At 46.1% G+C, this 22,039-nt stretch overlaps 1 protein-coding gene across 4 annotated transcripts in view; it reads left to right on the top strand.

Moving 5' to 3' along the window:
• LOC119965174 (E3 ubiquitin/ISG15 ligase TRIM25-like) overlaps window positions 1-15,162 on the top strand; it is a 161,701-nt gene extending 146,539 nt beyond the window's left edge. For 2 of the 4 annotated variants that reach the window (XM_038795570.1, XM_038795565.1), the window contains 3 exons: window positions 1,814-1,889; window positions 9,827-9,885; window positions 14,759-15,162. In XM_038795570.1, the coding sequence (XP_038651498.1) occupies window positions 1,814-1,889; window positions 9,827-9,885; window positions 14,759-14,880 (257 nt within the window). In that variant the 3' untranslated portion in view covers window positions 14,881-15,162. Of the gene's footprint in view, window positions 1-1,813; window positions 1,890-9,826; window positions 9,886-14,475; window positions 14,542-14,758 lie in introns of all 4 variants that reach the window. The other 2 variants (XM_038795569.1, XM_038795568.1) reach the window with 2 other exon arrangements.
• Window positions 15,163-22,039: the final 6,877 nt, after the last annotated feature.

Raw genomic sequence — 22,039 nt, 5'->3', positions numbered from 1 at the left:
GTCAGTGCCTGGCTTCAAATGCTAAACCAGAAATGCTGCTTCATTACATGTCTGAAGTGGAAAAGATTTAAGGCTGATTCAAATGTTGGCGTCAAGCCTGAATAATATAAACTGCGTGAGTGGACAACACCATTGGGCCTCCACAGGCAGCTTGCCTGTTTGAAATAAATCTCCATCAGTGGGGTCCTCCATTTTACTGACAGCGCACTCACGCCCATGGATTTCCCGACGGTATGGGGTTGCCCGCAATGAGAAACCCCATTGGTGGCTGCCGGAACAGAGGATCCTGCTGCCAGGGGGATAGAGAATCCCGCCCCAATTTTTAAGTTCCAGGAAATGAATGGGGGTGCAAAACAAGGAGTGGAAGCGTAGTCAAGGTAGTGTGGAGTTGAGGGAGGATTGTTTCTCCACAGCAACTTTTATAAAATAGGTTTTTCTCAACAACTTATTGTTAGCCACAGTAGCCACTGAAGAATCCAGAGCAGGGTTGGCCAAATAATGTTTCACTTTAAGTGGCCACAAGTCCGCTAGTTCTGAAAATAGTTTTACAGGTCCAACTGGGTACAATTTCTACTCCATGTTCTTAAATTTCAAACCCAAAGTACTCTTCCTCTGTATTAATGTTTTTTTTCCGCAGACCACAACATTGCTCTTGGAGCCTTGTGTGCTGAGTCTATTCATTAAAGAGTTTGACTTGTAGCTAGGGAGAGAATGTCCAAACTCACATCAGGTATTAAGAAAAATAGCTTGGATTATATAGCTCTTTTCATATCCTCATATACCAAAATACATCACTACCAAAGAATTGTTATTGGAGCTCAGTCACCTGTATTAGTTGAAAATTAGTCAGTTAGTTTACACAGTGATGTTTTACAAATAGAAAAATGAGATAAATAATCATTTAATATTTGTTAAGGGATATATATTGAACATAATAGAGGGAACATTTCTTCTCTTTGAAATAATATGGAATCGTTTAGACCAACCTGAATAGGCTGGCAGATCTAAGCTTCAAATCTAATCAGAAAGACACCTGTTCAACAAGACACAGCTCCCAATATATCACGGAACTACCAGTCTTATGTTGCATTCTCACCCCCTAAATTTGATCTTGGGCTCACAGTTCGGCAATCCTGAAAGCAGGACTTGGAGCTGGAAGTCCTGGGGAGTGATAGAAAAGCATGTTAATCCTTTGTTGTGTCACTCAGTTTTTCCTCCTCGTGAAGGACTGACATTTATCAATTGATTGAATGTGACAAAAAAATGCAAGACAAGACCAATCCATTGGAACTCTTTTAAGAAGCCACAACAAATTCTTCCTCAGACTTCAACTTTTGCTTCTTGAAATCATTGTACCTACATGCTAAAATCTGTAACAAAAATATACATGTGAATCAGCAGGTTTCAGAAGCAGACCTTACACACATGTATATTGGAGCCAAGTGTATTATCACCATGTACGTTGATAGGTTTCCTAACAGCAAAGGTTTAGCAGCTGCAGGGCTGGTTTAGCACACGGCTAAATCGCTGGCTTTGAAAGCAGACCAAGGCAGCCAGCAGCATGGTTCAATTCCCGTACCAGCCTTCCCGAACAGGCGCCGGAACTGGCGACTAGGGGCTTTTCACAGTAACTTCATTTGAAGCCTACTTGTGACAATAAGCAATTTTCATTTCATATAAACTTATCTTACCTCAATGATTAAAATTGTTGTGTTTTTAATGCAATTTTAACATTGTAGAAAAATTAGATTCCTGTATCAATAGTCTGTTTAAAGATGTTTATATGAACCTTTTAAAAATCTTTTTATGAAAGCTGCGTCACAGGAAATAATGCAGGAGAAGTTTCGATTAGATGACTTTGATGAAGAGGATAATTTAGCAGAAAACTTGTAAGTACAAAATAAAGATGATTGTAAAAATTGTTTTATTACTGACAAACAGCAATTCACAGCTCCGAGCTCTTCATTTTCAAATAACTCAAAGCAAAGAATAAAGGATAGTATTAATCCAGTTTCAATCCGCTAGATCCTTGTTCAATAAAGGCTAGTTGATGTGATTTTTATTTGTGTCCAGGGAGTTCTAAACAAGGATAGGACTGAAGAAATCCTTGTCTATGTTTGTGACTAACATATCGAATAAGAAAGCTTTCAACGTTGAACAGACAATTAATTACAACTCTGATTGAGTTAAAGTTGTATTGTCTTCGATTCCAAAGCATTATTTCCATTTGTCGCATGGTTGGGAATATCCTTAATATCAATTCTGAAGTCTGGACAAATTGCCAGCAACATTGGTATTTATTCCATGTTCTTGGTGGTCCTGAAGAGGCAGGCATTCTGTGGTGAATCTGCCCCAACAATGCCAGAAAAGGAGTTCATGATTTTAAGCCAGTGACAATGTAGAAATGATGATATAGATTCAGGTCAGAATGCGGTGTGACTTGAAGAGCAGGAGCTGCTATCCCCCGGTATCTGTTGCTCTTGTTCTTCTGTGTGGTGGAAATCATAGGTTTGGGAGGTATTGTCTTAGAAGCCTTCTGAAATTCCGTGGATAAAAACATACTGCAGCCACAATTTGTCAGTGATGGATGACGTGGACATTTAGACTGGTGGAGATATGCCATTCAAATGTATTGCTTTATCCTGTATAGTGTCGGGCTTCATCAGGGTAGTCCATCAATGTTATATCCATCAATGCAAGTGAAAAATATTCCATAATTGTGTCTTGTAGGTGTAATGTTTGGAGAGATGAGGGGTTGTGCCACTCAATTCAAAATGAGAAACTTACCTGTTAACAAAATGTGTTAATGTAACTAGAATTTCATCGTAGACGTAAGCTAGTGAATGTGCACTTTGTGACTATAGATCTTCACCTTAGGGGTCCTGGAAGTCTCAAAACAGAATCCAAGTGGAATGATGAAGGAAAGTGGTGTGAATATGATGAATATGTATTGCAATAGGAAGCCAAAGAAATAATGCGAACAAATATCATCTTATTTTGTACAAATAATGCATTAATTTGCACACTTGCTTAAATTATTCAGGCTGGTTTATTTTTGAGCTGAAATTTTGTCCAATTTTATAACAGTAATTGCAGCTGGGGCAAAGTTGTGTTATAATCAATTCCTACCCCATTTCCCATTATAATTTCTAGTGGACAATGAAATAAACTGTCCCTAAATGGGCAGGCTCATTCAGATGAGGCAATAATAGTTACGATGATACAGTGCATTCTATTTATATTACTACATCAATTTCCCAATCATGTTGTTTTACCATACAAAATACATTATTTGGGTTGCTAGGTACCAAAGATGAGGCAGAAGTGAATTTAAAGAACTCAGCAGATACCTTTAAAAGAGTTATTAAAATCTTGATTTGAATTTTTTTGTTTTTGCCCTTGGTAACTGCTTTAACAACTACAAAAATGTATTTTTTTCCAGGCCTACCATTTTCCAAACTCCTCCCCATTGCACCGATGATACAGTGGGTCTCTCATTGGGAATTTCCTTTATTTTAGTTTTCATTTGGAGGGAAATGTGAGATACAGGTGCACAGCACATACACACTGGTGTCCCATTACTACAGTATACAGTTCAAGGTGCTTTGACTTTCAGTTATCCAGAAGCAGTGCTTGTGGAGGTGGCAGTTTCCAATAAAAGTCATGACCATATGGTGCAACCCAACCTCCTTCACCACAATGCACCTCACTGCCACTGGCTGTAAAGTTCAGCACTGCCCTGAATAGTAACAGGTCGTAAGACCATAAGACATAGGAGCAGAAGTAGGCCACTTGGCCCATCAACTCCAATCCGCCATTCAATGAGAACATGACTGATCTGATATAATTCTCAACTCCACTTGCCAGTCTTATTCCCATAACCTTGGCGTCCCTTACTGATTAAAAATCTGTCTATCTCAACCTTGGTCATACTTAATGACCTAACCTCAACAGCTCTCTGCAGTAAAGACTTCCACAGATTCTTCTGAGACGGGAAATTCCTCCTCATCTCTGTCTTACTCTTTGATTATATCCTCTGGTCCTAGACTCTCCCGCAAGAGGAAACCTCCTCTCAGCAGTTACCCTGTTAAGTCTTCTGAGAATCTTCTATGTCTCAATAAGTTGTGTCTCATTCTTCTAAACTCCAATGAGTACAAGACCAATCTACACAACCTCTCCTCGTAAGGAAATCCCTCCATACCCAGGATCAACCCAGTGAAGCTTCTCTGGATTGACTCCAATGCCAGTATATCTTTGCAAAGATGCATTAATCAAGGGAGGAATTTAATGTCCTCCACTGTGGTGAATTTGGTTTTGTGAGGTGCCCATCACCTAGTATAAATTCTGCCCCAAATCATTGTTACATGCTTCAGTAACCCAGTTTGCACATTTTACCAGCAATCAACAATAACATGCCAGGGCACAGCAGGCATTTTCAGGGTTAAAGTGGTCATTAACTGTATCCACATGCCCCCTTGATCAAATATGTCATGTTCCCATAACAATGTAAGTCCTTGAGTTTATTTGCTGTATCAGATACAAGGAACCATTCACTCATAAGAAATTGGGTTAACACATTGTAGGTGGTTTCATTAAGACCAGGCACATGAGAACAATCTTATATTGTAAATCATGAATCACAAAAGGGTAGCAACTAATTAGGAAAGCTAATAAAATGTTTTTGTTTATTGTGACAGAATTGATTACAAAAATAGACAGCTTATGCATCAGTTATACAGTGTGCTGGTGAGACCACATCAGGAGCATTGTGTACAGTATTGGTCTCATTATTCAAGGGAGCTGTAAATGCATTACAAGCAGTTCAGGGAAGGTTGACAAGACTAACACAAGGAATGGGCAGATTGTCTTATAAGGAAAGGTTGGTGATGTTCGGTTTGTATCCACTAGCGTTTAGAAGAGTAACAGGCAACTTAATTGAAATCTTTAAAATCCTGAGGGGTATTGCCAGGGTGCATGTGAAGAGGATGTTTCCTCTTGTCAGAGAGTCTAGAATTAGGGGTCACTGTTTAAAAATAAGGGGCTCAATTCACCAGAAAGATTTCTAAGTGTGGTAGGGAGTGGGAACTGCCACAAACTTCCCGGTGCTTGGCCTGGTGAGGCTGGCAATGCTATTTAATGTTAATTGGTCGACTCAACTAGGGCCCTCGGGCTTCATACCACAGATGAAGGCTTACCAACTGTTTCACCGGCACTGCTCTCGCCAGCCCCCTCCCCCACTTAACAAGGTCGAGCAGCACTTAAACAGAACTTGCACAACCAATCCCACTCAACCCGCAGCCATGGCGCCGAGACGACTGGGGATCAGGGGTTATGGGGAGAAGGCAGGAGAATGGGGATGAAAAAATATCAGCCATGATCGAATGGCGGAGCAGACTCGATGGGCTAAGTGGCCTAATTCTGCTCCTATGTCTTATGGTCTTATGGACTGGCCTCAAGATTTGGAGAGGCGGACTGGGGAGGCTCCTAGATTCGGTCTAGGCCACGAGGGATGTCCTGTTCCCCTGAGGCTTCCGGAGGATGAGCCACAGAGCAGCCAGTGCTGCCTGGGATGAAGTGGGAGCGGCCGTCAGCTCAAGAAGCGTGACCAGGAGGCGTGGCCTCCAGTGCCACAGAAGGTCAACGTCTTACACCGGGCAACACAGATGAGTTCACACCAACTCTCTCACCACCACCCCCCTCCCGAGACCTGTTTGCCCACATGCGAGCATCCTCCGCACAGCCCTCCATGCGGCCCCAACCCTCCCTTCACCCCCATTTCTCTTCACCTCCCCCCAACCATTCTTTCACCACCCAACTCCACTGTGAACCATACATGTGGGTAACGATGCCCTCACTGTGTCGTCACAGGAGAACTTCATCCACAATCGCCGAGAGAGGGCCCAGACTGGTGGAGGGGTGCCAGACATAAGAATCCTCCCAGCCTTCGAAGAATAGCCCTGGAGGTGACGGGGATGGCCAAGGTCAGTGTGGTCACCAATGCGGAGGCTGGCGCACGCCGCAGAGGTGAGGATCCTGCTGGCCCCACCCAGAGGACCTGTCAAACGTGAGTTGTTAATGCCTTACTGACTGACTCATCCCTCCCACTGACCACGTGTTCATTCTCCTGACTGAGTACTTTGTGATGATGCTGGTGGAGTTGCTGTGGGCGGAACCCCACCACCCCCCGGTATGAACTGGATAGGACTCATCGGTCATTCAGTCCCAAGCCGAAGACAAATGAACTGCCAAGGGCGGTGATAATTTGTTTTCAAAAGTACATGTCTAACACTCCATCACAATCACGTACCTGCCCCCCTAGTCTGCCATCACTTTTTCCATCCGAAACCTCACCCTCTTACTCACAATACCGCTATGTCCCCCGAGCCCTATTATCAAACCCAAAATGGAACACCTGACTCACCCAGCCTTTCCTGAACCTCACCTGATCCTTCACCATCAGGTTGATCTCCTGCAGCATCACCACATCGGCCTTTAGGCTCTTTAAATGAGCAAACACCCTCAACCCCTTCACCGGTCCCCTCACGTTCCACGTTACTATTCTGACCAGGGGTCTCTCACCGCCCACCCTCCCCACCCCTCCTATCTGCCAGCATCATAACCCTGGGCCCAGCCACTTGGCCTGACCCGCCACATCCCTTTGTTGCTGTCGAACCCCTCCCCACCTTAGCTCTCTGTCCTTTGCTGGCCTCTACCACCCTCTGCAGCTCCTCACCCATCAAGGTGAACTGGTTACTGTGCTGTGATAGAGCCTCCTCCAGCACATTCAACTTTTCTCCTTGCTCCCGTACCTCATCCGATGTATTCAACACCACTGCCTTCACCGGGGCTGCTTCCTCCACCAGCTCCTCCATCGCTGCCATCATCTCTTTCCGCATCATGCTTGGAAAATTGCTTTTCAAACTCTCCAGCCATCACTTCAGTCATCTTCGCCACTTAAAGGCACAGCCCCAATAAGCAACCCAGCCTCTGCCATCTTTCCAGCAGCCGGGCTGACCCGTTCGCTCAGCAGCGAACCTTTACTTACGCTCTTCTTCCCAACGGCGTTTTGCTGGTTCTTCAACATTCCCCTCCTTCCTTATGTCTTCCTGAACCAGTTCATCCAAAAACTGACATTGGGACTGGGCATTCAATTCCAAAAATTCCAGTCAACGTGCGACTTCCACCTACATGCTGCTACCGGATGTCGCCTATACTGGGAACGTTAACCAGGTCCTCAGTGGGTGCCCCTTATCCCTCAAGAGCCAACCGGCCATCCTGGGGTGGTCCTTGAAGAGTGAGCTTCCATGAGGGACTGAGAAAAAGTGATCAAAGCCACGACCGGAGTAAAGAGACAGACGCCGGCACAAGGTAAGATTGACCTTGGTCTCTCTCTCTCTCGGATCTGTGCTGCGACCCCTCATCCCTGACGGAAGTAACTAAACAGGTGACGGTTCTCGAATCTAAATTTGACTGTGAGTACATTTTTTTTGTGTAATTAGCCGCAGGTCAGGGACCTTTTTGATCTCGTTTTTCATCCGCATCAGATTTATACAGGCTGTCAATAAGTTTTGGGGTCAGGGATCCTGTCAGTAACTTTTTGGGGTCGGGGACACTCCAATTTGATTTGGTACCAGAAATTTTTTTGAACATTTTTTGCCTGGGGGCACATTTTACTGACATTATGGGACAAACTTTAGATAAAACTAGCTGCAATTCCCTCTATTTTTCATGTGTTTAGAAACCCCTTCTCAAGAACGTAATATTCGAAGATTGGCTGCAGCGCTGCTTTAAACAATAAATTAGGTAACAATATCTGGCCACTAGGTTACACAGGGATCTTGAAACTTTGACAATAACATTAATGCAGAAAAAAAACAATCTGGATATTGGATTTTTTCTCGCAGCACCAGAATGTAGCTGTCGTGCACACTCCCAGGGAAGCGGTCACACACGTGCATGATCTTCATGTGATGGTCACACACGAGTTGTATGTTGAGGGAGTGGAACCCCTTCCTAACGTAGGGCACTCCCAGCTGGCCTGGTGCACGCAAGGCACCATGTGTGCAGTCTATTAGCCCATGGACTGGGGAATCCCCCAATGGCAAATAGTCCTGCTACCCGGGCATCTTATTGGGCTTAGTCCATGTCAAAGTTGATATATTTTTCTGCCCAGGCAAACAGGGCATTTGTTACCTGTCGGATGCCCCTGTGTGCTGTGGCCTGAGAGATGCCACACAGGTCCCCACTCGAGTCCTGCAATGATTCCAAGGGGCAAAGGTTCAGGGCTGCAGTGACCTTGATGGCCACAGAGAGTGAGTGTTCTCCTCCATGTGGTGTCATGTCTGCGAGGACATGGCACATGTGGCGCACTGTCAGCTTGTTGAGGCGAAGCCTCCTGCGGCACATGCTGTCCATCATTTTCTCGAAAGACCAGCAATGCCTGCACTCCCTGGACCATCGCATTCATTGTGGAATTGCTTATCTCTGCCTATTACTTGCTGCATATGCTGTTTTGCACACAAGTAGTCCTGTGTTGTAGCTTCAACATTGACGCCTGATGTTGCTCCTGGCATCATTTCCCTTCGAGTGATGTATAAAGACAGGCACATGATAATTCTCTTAAAGATGCACTACAACAAAATACAAGACGCAGTCAAAAGAAAAGTACATTCAATCTGCTGTAATATCTGTGATCAAAAGAAAAAGACAATGGGCAGGATTTTCTGAGGTGGCAGAGATGGCCCGTCATGGGCCAGCAATGGAATCGCCTGGTCCTGCCATTGTCAACGGAGTTTTCCATTGAATGCAATCCTTGCCACCAGGAAACCATGGCAATGTGTCAGGGGGACCAGAAGTTCCCAGCGGCGTGAATGGCCCATAAGTTCCGGCTATGCTGAACCCAAGCTGACCTATCTCCTCAGATCTTCTTCCGCAGGATGTGCAGTGCTTCCTCCACATGAAGAGCTGGAGGTGGCACACAGAAAGATTCTGGTGTCAACCATCAGCCCACAATGGATGTTATGAGAGGGGCTTACAACTATTAATTGAATTTGATAGGATGAGGTAAGGATGTCAATGAAGGAAATTTCAAGGCCAGCGTTCTAAATGATATCTCACGATTTCAGAGTCATTGATTAAAAACATTTAAGTTGTTAAACTCAGCTAAATTGGTAGTATTGGCACTGATGGCTCCGGCTGCCTCCTATTTATCTGCTGTAGCTTTGCTTGTGGACTTTGCTGTATTCCAGTGAGCCCTTACTACTGAGCAACTCCTGCCAGGGCAATATTTTAACATTATTATCTGTGCCTTACATTTTCAGATGATGAAACACTTTTGATTCATCCAAAACGTGGTTTGGGGTGCGAGTTTGTTAAACTGTTGCATGTCTTTATAAGCTGCACAAATCATATTAGTTCCCATTCCTAAAACAGTCATATCCCAGTGCCAACGTTCATTCTGCAAATGTCATTGATTATAGATATAATGGGTTCATATCATGGCCAAGACTCATATCATTGTGTAGCTGAAAGCCCCACTACGTTGCTGATGAAGATTACACAGAAAAACAGTGAAACCAGGCTTTGTGACTAACACTATTTAATCAATCATTGCAAAAACAAATATCATCTGAATCTATGTGAAGCACAAAGCAAAGGTTAACTATGCTGAATTGCTTTCCAAAAATCAAACAGGTTCAATTAGTTTGTCGCCTGTTAAAGGCAGTTCTCATTAAAGTTAGCAAAATGCTTACATAATTAATTACATAATGCAATCATTATTCACATTCTTTATATTAACTGCAAATTGTTTTTTTTTTAACCCCAGGAGAGGTGAAGACAGTGAATCAACCATCTCCATTACAGATAACATTTTGTATTATACAGGTATTCTTGAAAAGCTAAATAGTTCTGTTTTCCATTTGGGTCCCCAATGAGTTCAAGTTACAAATACATATCCCAAAGAGAAATGTAAACTATAGTTTAATCAAGTTCTGATGGGTTCACATCAAGAAGGTTTCCCCCTCGTGGGAGGGTACTAATCACACTTGTGGCTGAGTGTAGGCGATCAACACTCCGTCCGAGCAGCACGGTAGCATTGTGGATAGCACAATCGCTTCACAGCTCCAGGGCCCCAGGTTCGATTCTGGCTTGGGTCACTGTCTGTGCGGAGTCTGCACATCCTTCCTGTGTGTGCGTGGGTTTCCTCCGGGTGCTCCGGTTTCCTCCCACAGTCCAAAGATGTGCAGGTTAGGTGGATTGGCCATGATAAATTGCCCTTAGTGTCCAAAATTGCCCTTAGTGTTGGGTGGGGTTACCGGGTTATGGGGATAGGGTGGAGTTGTTGACCTTGTGTAGGGTGCTGTTTCCAAGAGCCAGTGCAGACTCGATGGGCTGAATGGCCTCTTTCTGCACTGTAAATCCTATGATGCCAAATCCTATGAGTTGAGTGTGAGACATAACATCTGGAGGATGATGATCTCTTTGAATTTCCATTTATTGTGCTGGAATATCACCTGACCCTTTGCTGATGCAACTAGAATTGGGCATCGAAAATGTGTGAAATCATGGTCGCAATGGTTCCACGACTGCAATAGACAGGGGCAGGATTCCCCATTGCCCGAGGCCAATATCGTAATCGATCAGGCGGAGTATCCCTGTTTCTGACCGAATCGGGGGCGGCGCCTGTTTTCAGATGCTCCGCATCCTACAAAACGGCATCAGCGAGGTGCTCTCATGTTTGTGTGAACCCGGCACGGCGGCTGCGGACTGTGTTCAGGGGGTGTGACGAGCGGGTGTCCGGGGGGCAATTCTCTGGCCGTTTATTTTGTGAAGGCCATGTGCTTTACATGGCGTGGCTGCTAGCCCCTCACCGGTCGGAAGGTCGGTGCTGCGGCCTCGCCAATTTTTTTTTGTCGTAAAACTAGATACTTCTAGACATGGCCTCAAAATCGGAGAGTCCAGCCCAATGTTCCTGATGTAGCTGAACAGTATCAGGAAAAATGTCCATGAAACTGTTGGATTGGTGGAAAACCCATGGTCCACAAATATTCTTTGTATAAGATCAGAAAAGTCTGCTAAGTCCTGGAATGACGTGACCAAGTGGTGATATTATGGAGATAGTAAAATAGGAAAAGTACAAAAATCATTTTTGTGCAACTCTACTTAAAGTTAAGCAGTAATGATCAGGCAGGTTCAACATAACAAAGACACATTTATGACATGTCAGGAAGCTTTTCATGCAGAGTAGTGTGGAGTTCTGAGCAAGTTAATGGCCATAAAAACTTTGAAGTTCGTTAAGTAGACATTGGATGTGCGGATCGAGGGACAACGCTTACTGGATTTTAAACTAAGATGGCTTAAATGCTGTTTCTCATCAAAACTACCTATGATTTCACTTCTTTCATCTCAAAATCCATACACTAAAAGCAAAGAAGGTACACTCTGATCAATATGTAATCATTAATTTTGCAGCACTATAATATATTTAATGCTATGGTTTCAAACAAAAATATTACATTGTGCTATGACTTCCACTTAAGATCATCTGTTGATGATTCGGACGGTGACATTGTGGTTTCAAAATAGGCCATGCTGATCTCATATTCACAGTCATTAAAATCACTGCATAAAATTTGGATTGAAGTTTTCTTTCCAGCAATTTTATGATTAATCTTTATTCCACCACATTAAACAGCCCAATAATTTGTGATAGAACTGTAAACTGTTACTGCACAGAAACAGGCCATTCACTCCATCAGATCTGAACCTGTGGGCAGGACTTCTTCACTGGCTTTGGACCCCAACGTTGGGACCAAATGAATGTCCCAAGCCCACATAGAACATAGAAAAATACAGCACAGAACAGGCCCTTCGGCTCACGATGTTGTGCCGAAATTTTGTCCTAGATTAAGAACAAATTAATCTACACCCCATCATTCTACCGTAATCCATGTACCTATCCAATAGCCACTTGAAGGTCCCTAATGTTTCCGATTAAACTACTTCCACAGGCACTGCATTCCATGCCCCCACTACTCTCTGGGTAAAGAACCTACCTCTGACATCGTCCCTACATCTTCCACCATTCAGTTTAAATTTATGTTCCCTTGTAATGGTTTGTTCCACCTGGGGTAAAAGTCTCTGACTGTCTACTCTATCCATTCCCCTGATCATCTTATAAACCTCTATTAAGTCACCCCTCATCCTACATTTGCGTGAAAACCAGACCGGCAGAGCTATTTTCTTGAAAGCAACTTCCCAAATGATTTTCGGTGTGTTTAGCTGTCCTGTTAAGAAAAAAAAGGTGAGCACCTGATGCTATCAGTCCAATCAGAGGGCCGGCGGTTCTAGAGCTCTGGCAGTCCCAATGGAAGTGGCTACACAAATGCAGTTAGGAGGACAGCAGGGCCTCAGAATGAAAGCACCTCAGGAGTACAAACAGATTAAGGGTTCAGAGAGGTCACTCTGCCAGGTCCCTCGGATTGGAGGGGCAACCCTCTGGTGGCTATTTTTAGGATGCAGGTGTGGTTTTGCAGCCAGTGCTCACATCACCCCCTCCACTCCCCCTTCCCTCTCCCATGGCCCCACCCTGTCACGTTGCAAAACAGAGCCTGTGGCTCCGATGGATGCCCAGCCTGCCACAGGGAGGCTGCTTCCGTGGAACTGGCATCCTCTGCAAATAGCAGCGGCCTGTGTCGCCACTGAGACATTGTCCGCCAGCCCATACATCACCTCTAATTGTGACCTCAGATATGCAAATTGGCTGACTGCTTCTGTTAAGCAGGCAGATGATCCAGGCCCCAGGTTGCCCGAGGAAACTCCCCCACTGGCAAGAATGCTTCACGGAGCTGTGTCAACATCGTTCCCAGCTATTTTCCTGACATCACCAACCCACCACCTCCCAGCCCACCATGGCTGGGAAACTGAAGCCCCATTTTCGCCCCACAGGTCACTTAGTAGAGAACCATTCCCTTGCCTGCTTGCTAACTTGAAAAGAAAAGAAATGAGCAGCACGGTAGCATTGGATAGCACAATGGCTTCATAGCTCCAAGGTCCCAGGTTCAATTCCGGCTTGGGTCACTGTCTGTGTGGAGTCTGCACATCCTCCCCTGTGTGCGTGGGTTTCCTCCGGGTGCTCCGGTTTCCTCCCACAGTCCAAAGATGTGCAGGTTAGGTGGATTGGCCATGATAAATTGCCCTTAGTGTCCAAAATTGCACTTAGTGTTGGGTGGGGTTACTGGGTTATTGGGATAGGGTGGAGGTGTTGAACTTGGGTAGGGTGCTCTTTCCAAGAACCGGTGCAGACTCGATGGGCCGAATGGCCTCCTTCTGCACTGTAAATTCTATGAATAAACACAAATTAGACTTTTCCTCTTTGTTCTATGTTCAGTTCAACCATGAGTTAAGTTCTCAATTTTTTGCATTCATTCATTTTTTAGCACATATTGGAAAAGCTTTATGAGCTACAGGCGTGAATGTGAAATATTGGGCGGAATTCTCCGACCCCCCTGACGGGTTGGAGAATCACCGGGGGGGCGGCGTAAATCCCGCCACGCCGCTCCGACGCCAGCTGCTGAATTCTCCGGTACCGGTTTTCGGGTGGGGGCGGGGATTACGCCGCGCCAGTTGTGGGCCGTTGGCAGCGCCACCCCGGCAACTCTCCAGGCCCCGATGGGTCGAGCGTTCCTAGCCAGTCCCACCGGCGTCAAATGGACATGGTCCATCCTGGCGGGACCTGGCTTGGAGGGCAGCTGGCGGAGTCCTCAGGGGGGTGCGGGGGGATCTAGCTTGGCCTGCGATTGGGGCCCACCGATCTGCGGGCGGACCTGTGCCGTGAGGGCACTCTTTCCCTCCGTGTCAGCCTCAGTAAGGCTCCGCCATGGCCGGCGCAGAGAAGAAACCCCCTGTGCATGCAGAGGAAACAGAACACGTGGCGGTTTTGTGCATGCGGCAACTCGCACCGGCCCACAGCGGCCCTTCGGCGCTGGTTGGTGCGGCGTCAACCCCACCAGCGCCGGCCTAACCCAGGCTGTCACGCCAATTGCAGGAGAATCCCGGCCATTCTATTCCCTTTGTAGCCGCTAACTCCTTTTAATTTTGTTTGCTTTGTTTTTGCTGTAAATGCATATTTCTGCATCTTTTCTTCATATTTTGATTTGAAAAAAAGTGAAAGCTGTCAGATTGCAAGATATCAGGTCTGCTGACAACTAAAGATACTGCCCTATAAATAATTAAACCTTTATATGTCACCTACGTTTTTTTTAAATTTTAAAATATGTAAGTACAAATAAAGAAAATCCCTGATATTTTTAGAATGTAATTACTTTGAAAAAAAATCACAATGAAGGCTATTTTATTGGTGATGTAATTTGCTGGATGTTTCTGAAATGCATAAAATAATTCCCACATGATCTGTGTGGAAGCACGCAGTTGAATGAACTTTTCTTGTTCCACAAATTATGTTTTTTTTCTTAGATGAGCAAGTTTTCTTCATATTTTGATTTGAAAAAAAGAGAAAGCTGTCAGATTGCAAGATATCAGGTCTGGCGCATTCTAAAGTATCTAAAAATTGAACATGGTGATCTGTACTGTCGAATTTGATAGGGGCAACTACAGTGTTGACAGAGTTCTCTCTTTTTCAAAAAGTACTGAACATCACTGCAAACAGTTTTTTCCTGTTGCATTGTTAAATTTCACCTTGTTTTTGATAACAATAGTTTACAAAACTGCTTTAATGGCAAAACCTTTTCCCTTCAAGCAGAGTTTGAAGAGGAAGGAGGTGAAATGCCTTATGTGATCGAAGATTCACTAGATGAAGAGTACCTGGATGTTTTGTTCATGAGAAAGCGAAGAGACAGCTTCAGTACAAAATCTGTATAATTAATAAAATAATCGCAGGCAACGAGAAATCAACAAAGACTAAAGGTCAATTAAAAAATCCTCAGCTGTATACTTTCTCATGCAGTTGCAGGGTATTTATTAGATATAAACATTTTTCTTCATACTACTCACACACATCAATTGTTACTCCAGCTTCAGGGTTTATGAACTATTAGCTCTAATGTTCAGGAAAATGTTTCACCTGTGCGATTTGTACAAGATGTTTCCCAGCGTCTCTCCTGTTACTTGTTCCCTAATTTAATAAAACTCTGCTAATGGTTATCGACTGGACTTTTAATCTGGCAATACTTTGAATTGAAACTGCTGCTGGAACATTCTAGACTGTAACTGGTTTAACCGAGTTACCTACTTAGCTACCTGGGATGGAGGTGTACTGTTAACTTTTTCACAAAGCCCATATTCATTGAATTGCTCTCACTCCTCGAAAGCCATTGCCAAAATGTTGCTTTTATTTATTTATTCTTGTGATGTAAGGTCAAGTCCAACATTTATTGTCTGTCGCTAATTGCCCTTGAGAAGGTGGTGGCAAGCCTGCTCTTTTTATCGACAGCAATCTATTTGATTTAAGGAACTTAGAAAGAAGAGTAGGCCCTTCAGCCCCTTTCCTGCCATTCAGTTAGATCAAGGCTGATCTGTTGCCTAACTCCATATACCTACCTACCCTTTGGCCCACGCCCCTTAACATCTTTGCTGCCAAAAATCTATCTGTCTCAGATTTAAAATTAACAACTGTTCCAACTTCAATTGCTGTTTGTAGGAGAGAATTCCAAACCTCTACCACCCTTTGAGTGAAGAACTTCTTCCTAACATCTCTCCTGAACGGTTTAGCCCTAATTTTTAGACTATGTCGCCTAGTTTTAGAATCTCCAACCAGTGGAAATAGTTTATCTTTATCAGCCCTGTGTTTCCCTGTTACTAGAGAATCACTACAGTGCAGAAGGAGGCCATTTGGCCCATCGAGTCTGCACCGCCCCTCTGAAGGTGCACCCTACCCAGGCCAATGCCCCCACCCTATCCCCGGATCTCAGTCTAATCTTTTGGACACTAAGGGACAATTTAGCATGGCCAACCCACCTAACCTGCACATCTTTGGGCTGTGGAAGGAAACTGGAACACCCAGAGGAAACCCACGCAGACACGGGGAGAACGTACAAACTCCAAAACAATCACCCAAGGCTGGAATTGAACCTAGCGCTCTGAGGCAGCAGTGCAAACCACTGTGTCGCCAATATCTTGAAAACTCTAATCAGATCACCCCTTAACCTACATTTTGGCGAACACAGGTCCAATTTGGGTAATCTCTCCTAATTCAACCCCCATAATCCAGGTATCATTTTTGTAAATTGTGGTAGTCGGTATTAGAGGTATTACGGTACCCTGAATAATGCTGTAAGACCATTGGTGTGGACCATTGGAGGTACCTGAGACTGATGTTTCATTGGTTAAGCCTGCCTGCTGGTTCCGTCCAGTAAGGCAGAGTATAAGAGCCCGTGCCTCCCCAGCAGCTTCATTCTATACCTGCGCTGCTGGGGGAAACATCTAGTGCAATAAAGCCTTCAATTGTCTCCAATCTCGCTTCTGGAGTTATTGATCAAGTTGCACTCCCTCCAAGGCCAAAGTATCCTTCCTAAGGTGTGGTTTACAGAACTGCCCACAGTACTCCCAAATGGCGTCTAACCAGGGTTTTGTATAAGGTATTTATTTATGTTATTATTCATTCTTGGCTGATGCAAATGAAATGCTTCAAACAACAGGGCAGCAGGGTAGCATGGTGGTTAGCATAAATGCTTCACAGCTCCAGGGTCCCAGGTTCGATTCCTGGCTGGGTCACTGTCTGTGTGGAGTCTGCACGTCCTCCCCCTGTGTGCGTGGGTTTCCTCCGGGTGCTCCGGTTTCCTCCCACAGTCCAAAGATGTGCGGGTTAGGTGGATTGGCCATGCTAAATTGCCCGTAGTGTCCTAATAAAAGTAAGGTTAAGGGGGGGTTGTTGGGTTACGGGTATAGGGTGGATACGTGGGTTTGAGTAGGGTGATCATGGCTCGGCACAAAATTGAGGGCCGAAGGGCCTGTTCTGTGCTGTACTGTTCTATGTTCTATGTTCTAACCACCAGCTTTAAAAGCAGCTCACTGAGTGAATTTTAAAAATCACCACTAGAGGCCAGCGCAGCTCATTAGTCAGGTTCCATGTCGAGCATTGCATTCATGGGTATCCCCGAGTAGACTCGAGAATGGAGGAGAGAAAAGTAGTGTTACAATAGGCGTCACACACCTTTCATTCTTTCCAATTTTATGGTTTGCCGTGAGTTTTATATATATAAAACACAAGTTGCCAAATATGTATCTCAGCTTCATTATATTCTTTGGCCTACGTAATTATATTTATTTGATAGTTCTTTGTGTTTTGCATTGAAGCCGAGGGGTGCTGGTTCTCATATGTAACTGATAATCCTCACAAGGACAAAGGGGGATCGCTGATTGATCTCCCCATGGGCTTCGTAGAATATTACTCCCCGTGGTGAGCAGACGGAGGCCCGTCCAGCTGGCACTCGTTAGTAGGACCTTCAAATGTAGCTCCCAGACCCAGACCGGTAGTTCCCAATATTCATGGGCACTGACTTTTGTTTTGTGTGCCATGGTAGCGGCTTTACTTTCAGTTTACAATAAATCAGTTTGCAAAGGCGGTCTTACGCTTTTGGATGCCCCACTCTCTCCCTTTTTGTGGGGGCCCCACTTCACGCCACACTCCGCCCCCTGATGACATGGTGACCCGCCCCCAAAGAGATCAAGCCCAGCCCCCAGTGACGTTGATGGATGGTCAATGCACGCCGGTTATCATAACTTACACCGCAATTGATCAGAGAGAGAACTGACTGACACCAAAACCAGAAAATATAATGTGCAAAAACAAGAAGAAAGATGTCGGTTGCTGCGCAGCCCTCTCAATCTGCCTGGCTGGCTCGAGTCAAGTCACCTTTCTCCTGCTGGCCTCTGCTCCCTAATTCCCTCAGACACAATGCCAGTGCTTTCCTGGCCTTCGCACCTCCTGACTGCTGCTGTGCTCGCCTCTCGCTCTCGCTATGGGTATCTGGGTCACGAGCCTCGACGGCCGTGTGTGCTCCTGGCTGGCTGCTGGCTATCTGGCCTGGCCTTTTCTCTCTTTCACCTTCACAGCCAAATCCGGTTGCTGCCAAGCCCAGCCCTCTCACTCTCAGCCGTGCCCTACTGGCCTTGTCAAGTTGCCCTCCTCCCGCTGGCCACTGCTCCCCGATTGCCTGAGACATGCCACCGGCGCTTGCCTGGCCTTCGTACCTCCTGACTGCTGCTCTGCTTATCTCTCGGCTCTCATTCGGGTAGCCAGGCCTTAACAATCGCGTATGCTCCTGGACGGTGATGCTGCAGGCATATCTGACATGGCCTTTGCTGCCTCTCACTCTCGCCACTTTGGTGCCCTGCCAGCCCTCTCGCTCTCAGCCCTTCCTGGCCGGCCTCTGGCTCTGGTTGAGTTGCACTGCTGCTGCTGGTTGCAGCTTCCTGACTCCCTGAGACAGGATATCGGCGCTTGCCTGGCTTTCTTCGCACCTCCCAATTGCTGCTCTGCTTACCTCTCAGCACTTGCTCGGATGGCCAGGCCTTGCGCCTCGACCATCAATGACCACACATGCTCCTGGCTAGCTGCCTGGCTGCTGCTGGCTATCTGGCCGGTGGCCTTTGTTCTTTTCAATTGGTTTCCCACCCTCCCCAGCCCTGGCCTGGAGGTTGAGAGTTGTCCCACTGCTCCCCTCAATACCCGTTGGACAGCGCCTGCTCCTCGCCTCAGTGAAGGCTTTGCAGACCAGCACCCCGATGTTAGATCAGCGACCTCTCTTTTGCTTCAAGCTGCCTGCCGGACCGAATGCCAGAAACCTGGCTGCTGCTTTGCACCTTCACTCAGTGAGAGCTCAGAAATTCAGGAGATCCATGTCTGCACTGCTCTAAATCTCCACCACCTCTCAATGTCTGGCAAAATGTTTCCTCCTCTAAAGGAAGTCCACCAATCAGAACCCGTTGTTGCTCTGTATTGTAGAGCTGCGAAGGGTCTGATTGGTGCTCCCATGGTGTTCCCACCACAACAGTCATCTCTCTCCATATGGGCCCCCTCTCCATTGGGCGGGATCAGCGCTGCTGCGTTATATGTTTTATTGAAAGTCCTGCCAGTTTGGCCTTTCACTCCACACCTCCTGGAATTATTAAAGTGACGGTGAGGATCCAGCACAGGGCTCTGGACAACTTTTTCGATACTCCCCTGCGACAACTCTGGCAAGAAACATGGCAAAGAGCAAAACCCAGAAAAGCCCTTATTTGGAAGCTCGAGCCTTATGATGAAGACTTGGAGGACTGTCCCCAGTACACCAAAAAGATGCATTACTTTTCTCATGCCAATGGCATAGAAGGGAACGACAGACATCAGTAATCCCTTTGACAGTATGCCCCCCCCCCCCCCCCCCCTTCAGCATTATTAAGAGTTTAACTTATCCTGCAGCCCCTTACACTAAAACATTCAATGAGCTTGTGGATCTAGTAAAGGACCATTACGACCCGAAGCCGTCCGTATTCCTCCAGTGTTACCGATTCAACACAGCTGGGAGGACCCCTGGGGAACCTGTGATAGAAGGCTAGATTATGAAAGCTGGACGAATACTGTGAGTTTAGGCCATCGCAGACCGCGATGCTATGTGACCGTCTGGTGGGTGGGATCAATAATGTCACGATACAAAATACATTTTTGGTACCCTAGACCTTAGAAAGGCTATAGAATTAGCACTATCCTTGGAGAATGCCAAGAAAAGGGCCCAACAACTCCAGTTCTGGTCGCCTCATTATAGGAAGGACGTGGAAGCTTTGGAACGGGTGCAGAGGAGATTTACCAGGATGTTGCCTGGTATGGAGGGAAAATCTTATGAGGAAAGGCTGATGGACTTGAGGTTGTTTTCGTTAGAGAGAAGAAGGTTAAGAGGTGACTTAATAGAGGCATACAAAATGATCAGAGGTTTAGATAGGGTGGACAGCGAGAGCCTTCTCCCGCGGATGGGGGTGGCTAGCACGAGGGGACATAGCCTTAAATTGAGGGGTAATAGATATAGGACAGAGGTCAGAGGTGGGTTTTTTACGCAAAGAGTGGTGAGGCCGTGGAATGCCCTACCTGCAACAGTAGTGAACTCGCCAACATTGAGGGCATTTAAAAGTTTATTGGATAAGCATATGGATGATAATGGCATAGTGTAGGTCAGATGGCCTTTAGTTTTTTTTTCCATGTCGGTGCAACATCGAGGGCCGAAGGGCCTGTACTGCGCTGTATCGTTCTATGTTCTATGTAAGGGATGATGTATAGTAGCTTTCTCAGGCTAGTGGGGTGAAAGCCAGCATTCCCAGTGATGGCACCAACTCAACATTCAGCCAGGACATTCTGACATCTCAAAGGACGGCCGGTAACACTCAAAGTTCAAGGAAAGCCTCCCCGTAGGACTACAAATGACAGCTGCAAGGCTGCTGTAAGTGTGGCCAAAGGACACGACCCAGGCAAGGCTGCCAGAATCAGCAGTAAGTGTCTTGCCCAGGCCGGAAGCCAAAGCCACCTCAGGCCCAGTTCTTGCAAGGTTATCAGCCCATAGAGGACGAAGCAATGCAACTAAACTGTATCATCAACGCTAAGGTTGTCCCAAGAAAGATAATACTCTTGTTCAATGGACATTCCCTAGAAATGGAAGTGAATACTGGAGCTGCAGCCTCCATCATCGGGGAACAGAGCTTCCTACAGCTCCAGATGGGCATCTTGCCCCTAGGCTTGCGAGACACCAGGGCCAGGTTGGCCACATATACAGGAGAACCTTTGAAGATTATGGGGACCACTTTGACCCCATTTTTTTTATGGACAGCAGACGGCCAAATTCCCATTGTTAGTTGTACGACGATCAGGACCCAGCCTCTTAGGCAGAGACTGGCTCCAGAGGATCAGTCTGGACTGGTTACAAATTTTTAAACTTGGAACCAGTGGACTGTACAAGGTCATTGGAAAATGCACTGAGGTATTCCAGGAAGGCCTTGATAGAATAAAGGGAGCAAGGCAAAGTTTTATGTGGACCCCGATGTCCGACCCAAATTTCAGGGCACGGCTAGTCCTATGCGATTGGCTTGCAGAAGTAGAGACCGAACCCAAGCAGTTGGAGAGCCCCGGGATAACACAACAAGGGGTGCATCCTACTCTCGTCTTTGCGTAATTGATAGTGCATCAGACTGGAGAGGGGAACACAAAATGGGGGGTGGCGGTTGAGACTGAAGATGGAAAGCGGGGGTCGAGGGGAATGAAATGGGAGGGATGAGACAGGCAGGACTAGGGGTAGGGGAGGTGGTCAAGGAACAGAGATGAGTTGTGAAAGACTGTCATGGGCCATGATGCCACGCTATCAGAGGAATATTGAAGAGCCTGTCCTGGGGCTAGTCTTGGTCCTGGTCTTAGGCAGGGGAAGGCTTCCCTGGGCAGTGACGGACCTGCAGAGTATGGTGTTAAGTGATTGTAGCCACCTGGGGTGGCCACTGCCCAACACTAAATGGAAGACTGCAAGGAATGCAGGGAAAATGGACATGTTGTAAAGCAAGCAGCTTGCAAAGCGCTTGTATATTGGGACGGCTGCAGAAACCAGTTTTGACTGCTGCAGAAACCAGACAGCACTGTGAAAAGAAACCAGTTAACATACTAATGAGGCGATACCGGGCGATCCCCAGATACAATGGAAACAAGTTAAACACAGATCGATACATTGAATGGAAGGCCAGACCTTTCGGCGCCAGAGAAGCCCAAAACAATAAGTCCCAAGAATCGCCCCAGTGACCGAGGAACTGCCCCATGATTGGGGGATTCAAACATATCGATTGGGAAGAGACCCAATCGATTCCAAGCAGGTAAGGGAGTGCGCCCAAAGGGGCGCGGATGCCCTGGGACCTATAAAAGACAGGTCCCACACATGGTTCAGTCTTCTGATCCAGCCCTCCAGCCCTTCTCTCTCTTTGACCAACACTCTTCCGTGGACCAGCTTTTGCCAAGAAGATCTTGAACGAGAGAGAGGAGAGGGTTCGAACAGCAGCCGCCAACAAGTAAGTGCCT

Source organism: Scyliorhinus canicula, chromosome 4 (assembly GCF_902713615.1).
Source record: "Scyliorhinus canicula chromosome 4, sScyCan1.1, whole genome shotgun sequence".
In the NCBI taxonomy this organism is placed as follows: Eukaryota; Metazoa; Chordata; class Chondrichthyes; order Carcharhiniformes; family Scyliorhinidae; genus Scyliorhinus; species Scyliorhinus canicula.
The sequence above is the reverse complement of the archived record's forward strand: the minus strand, read 5'-3'. Positions and strand labels throughout refer to the sequence as shown.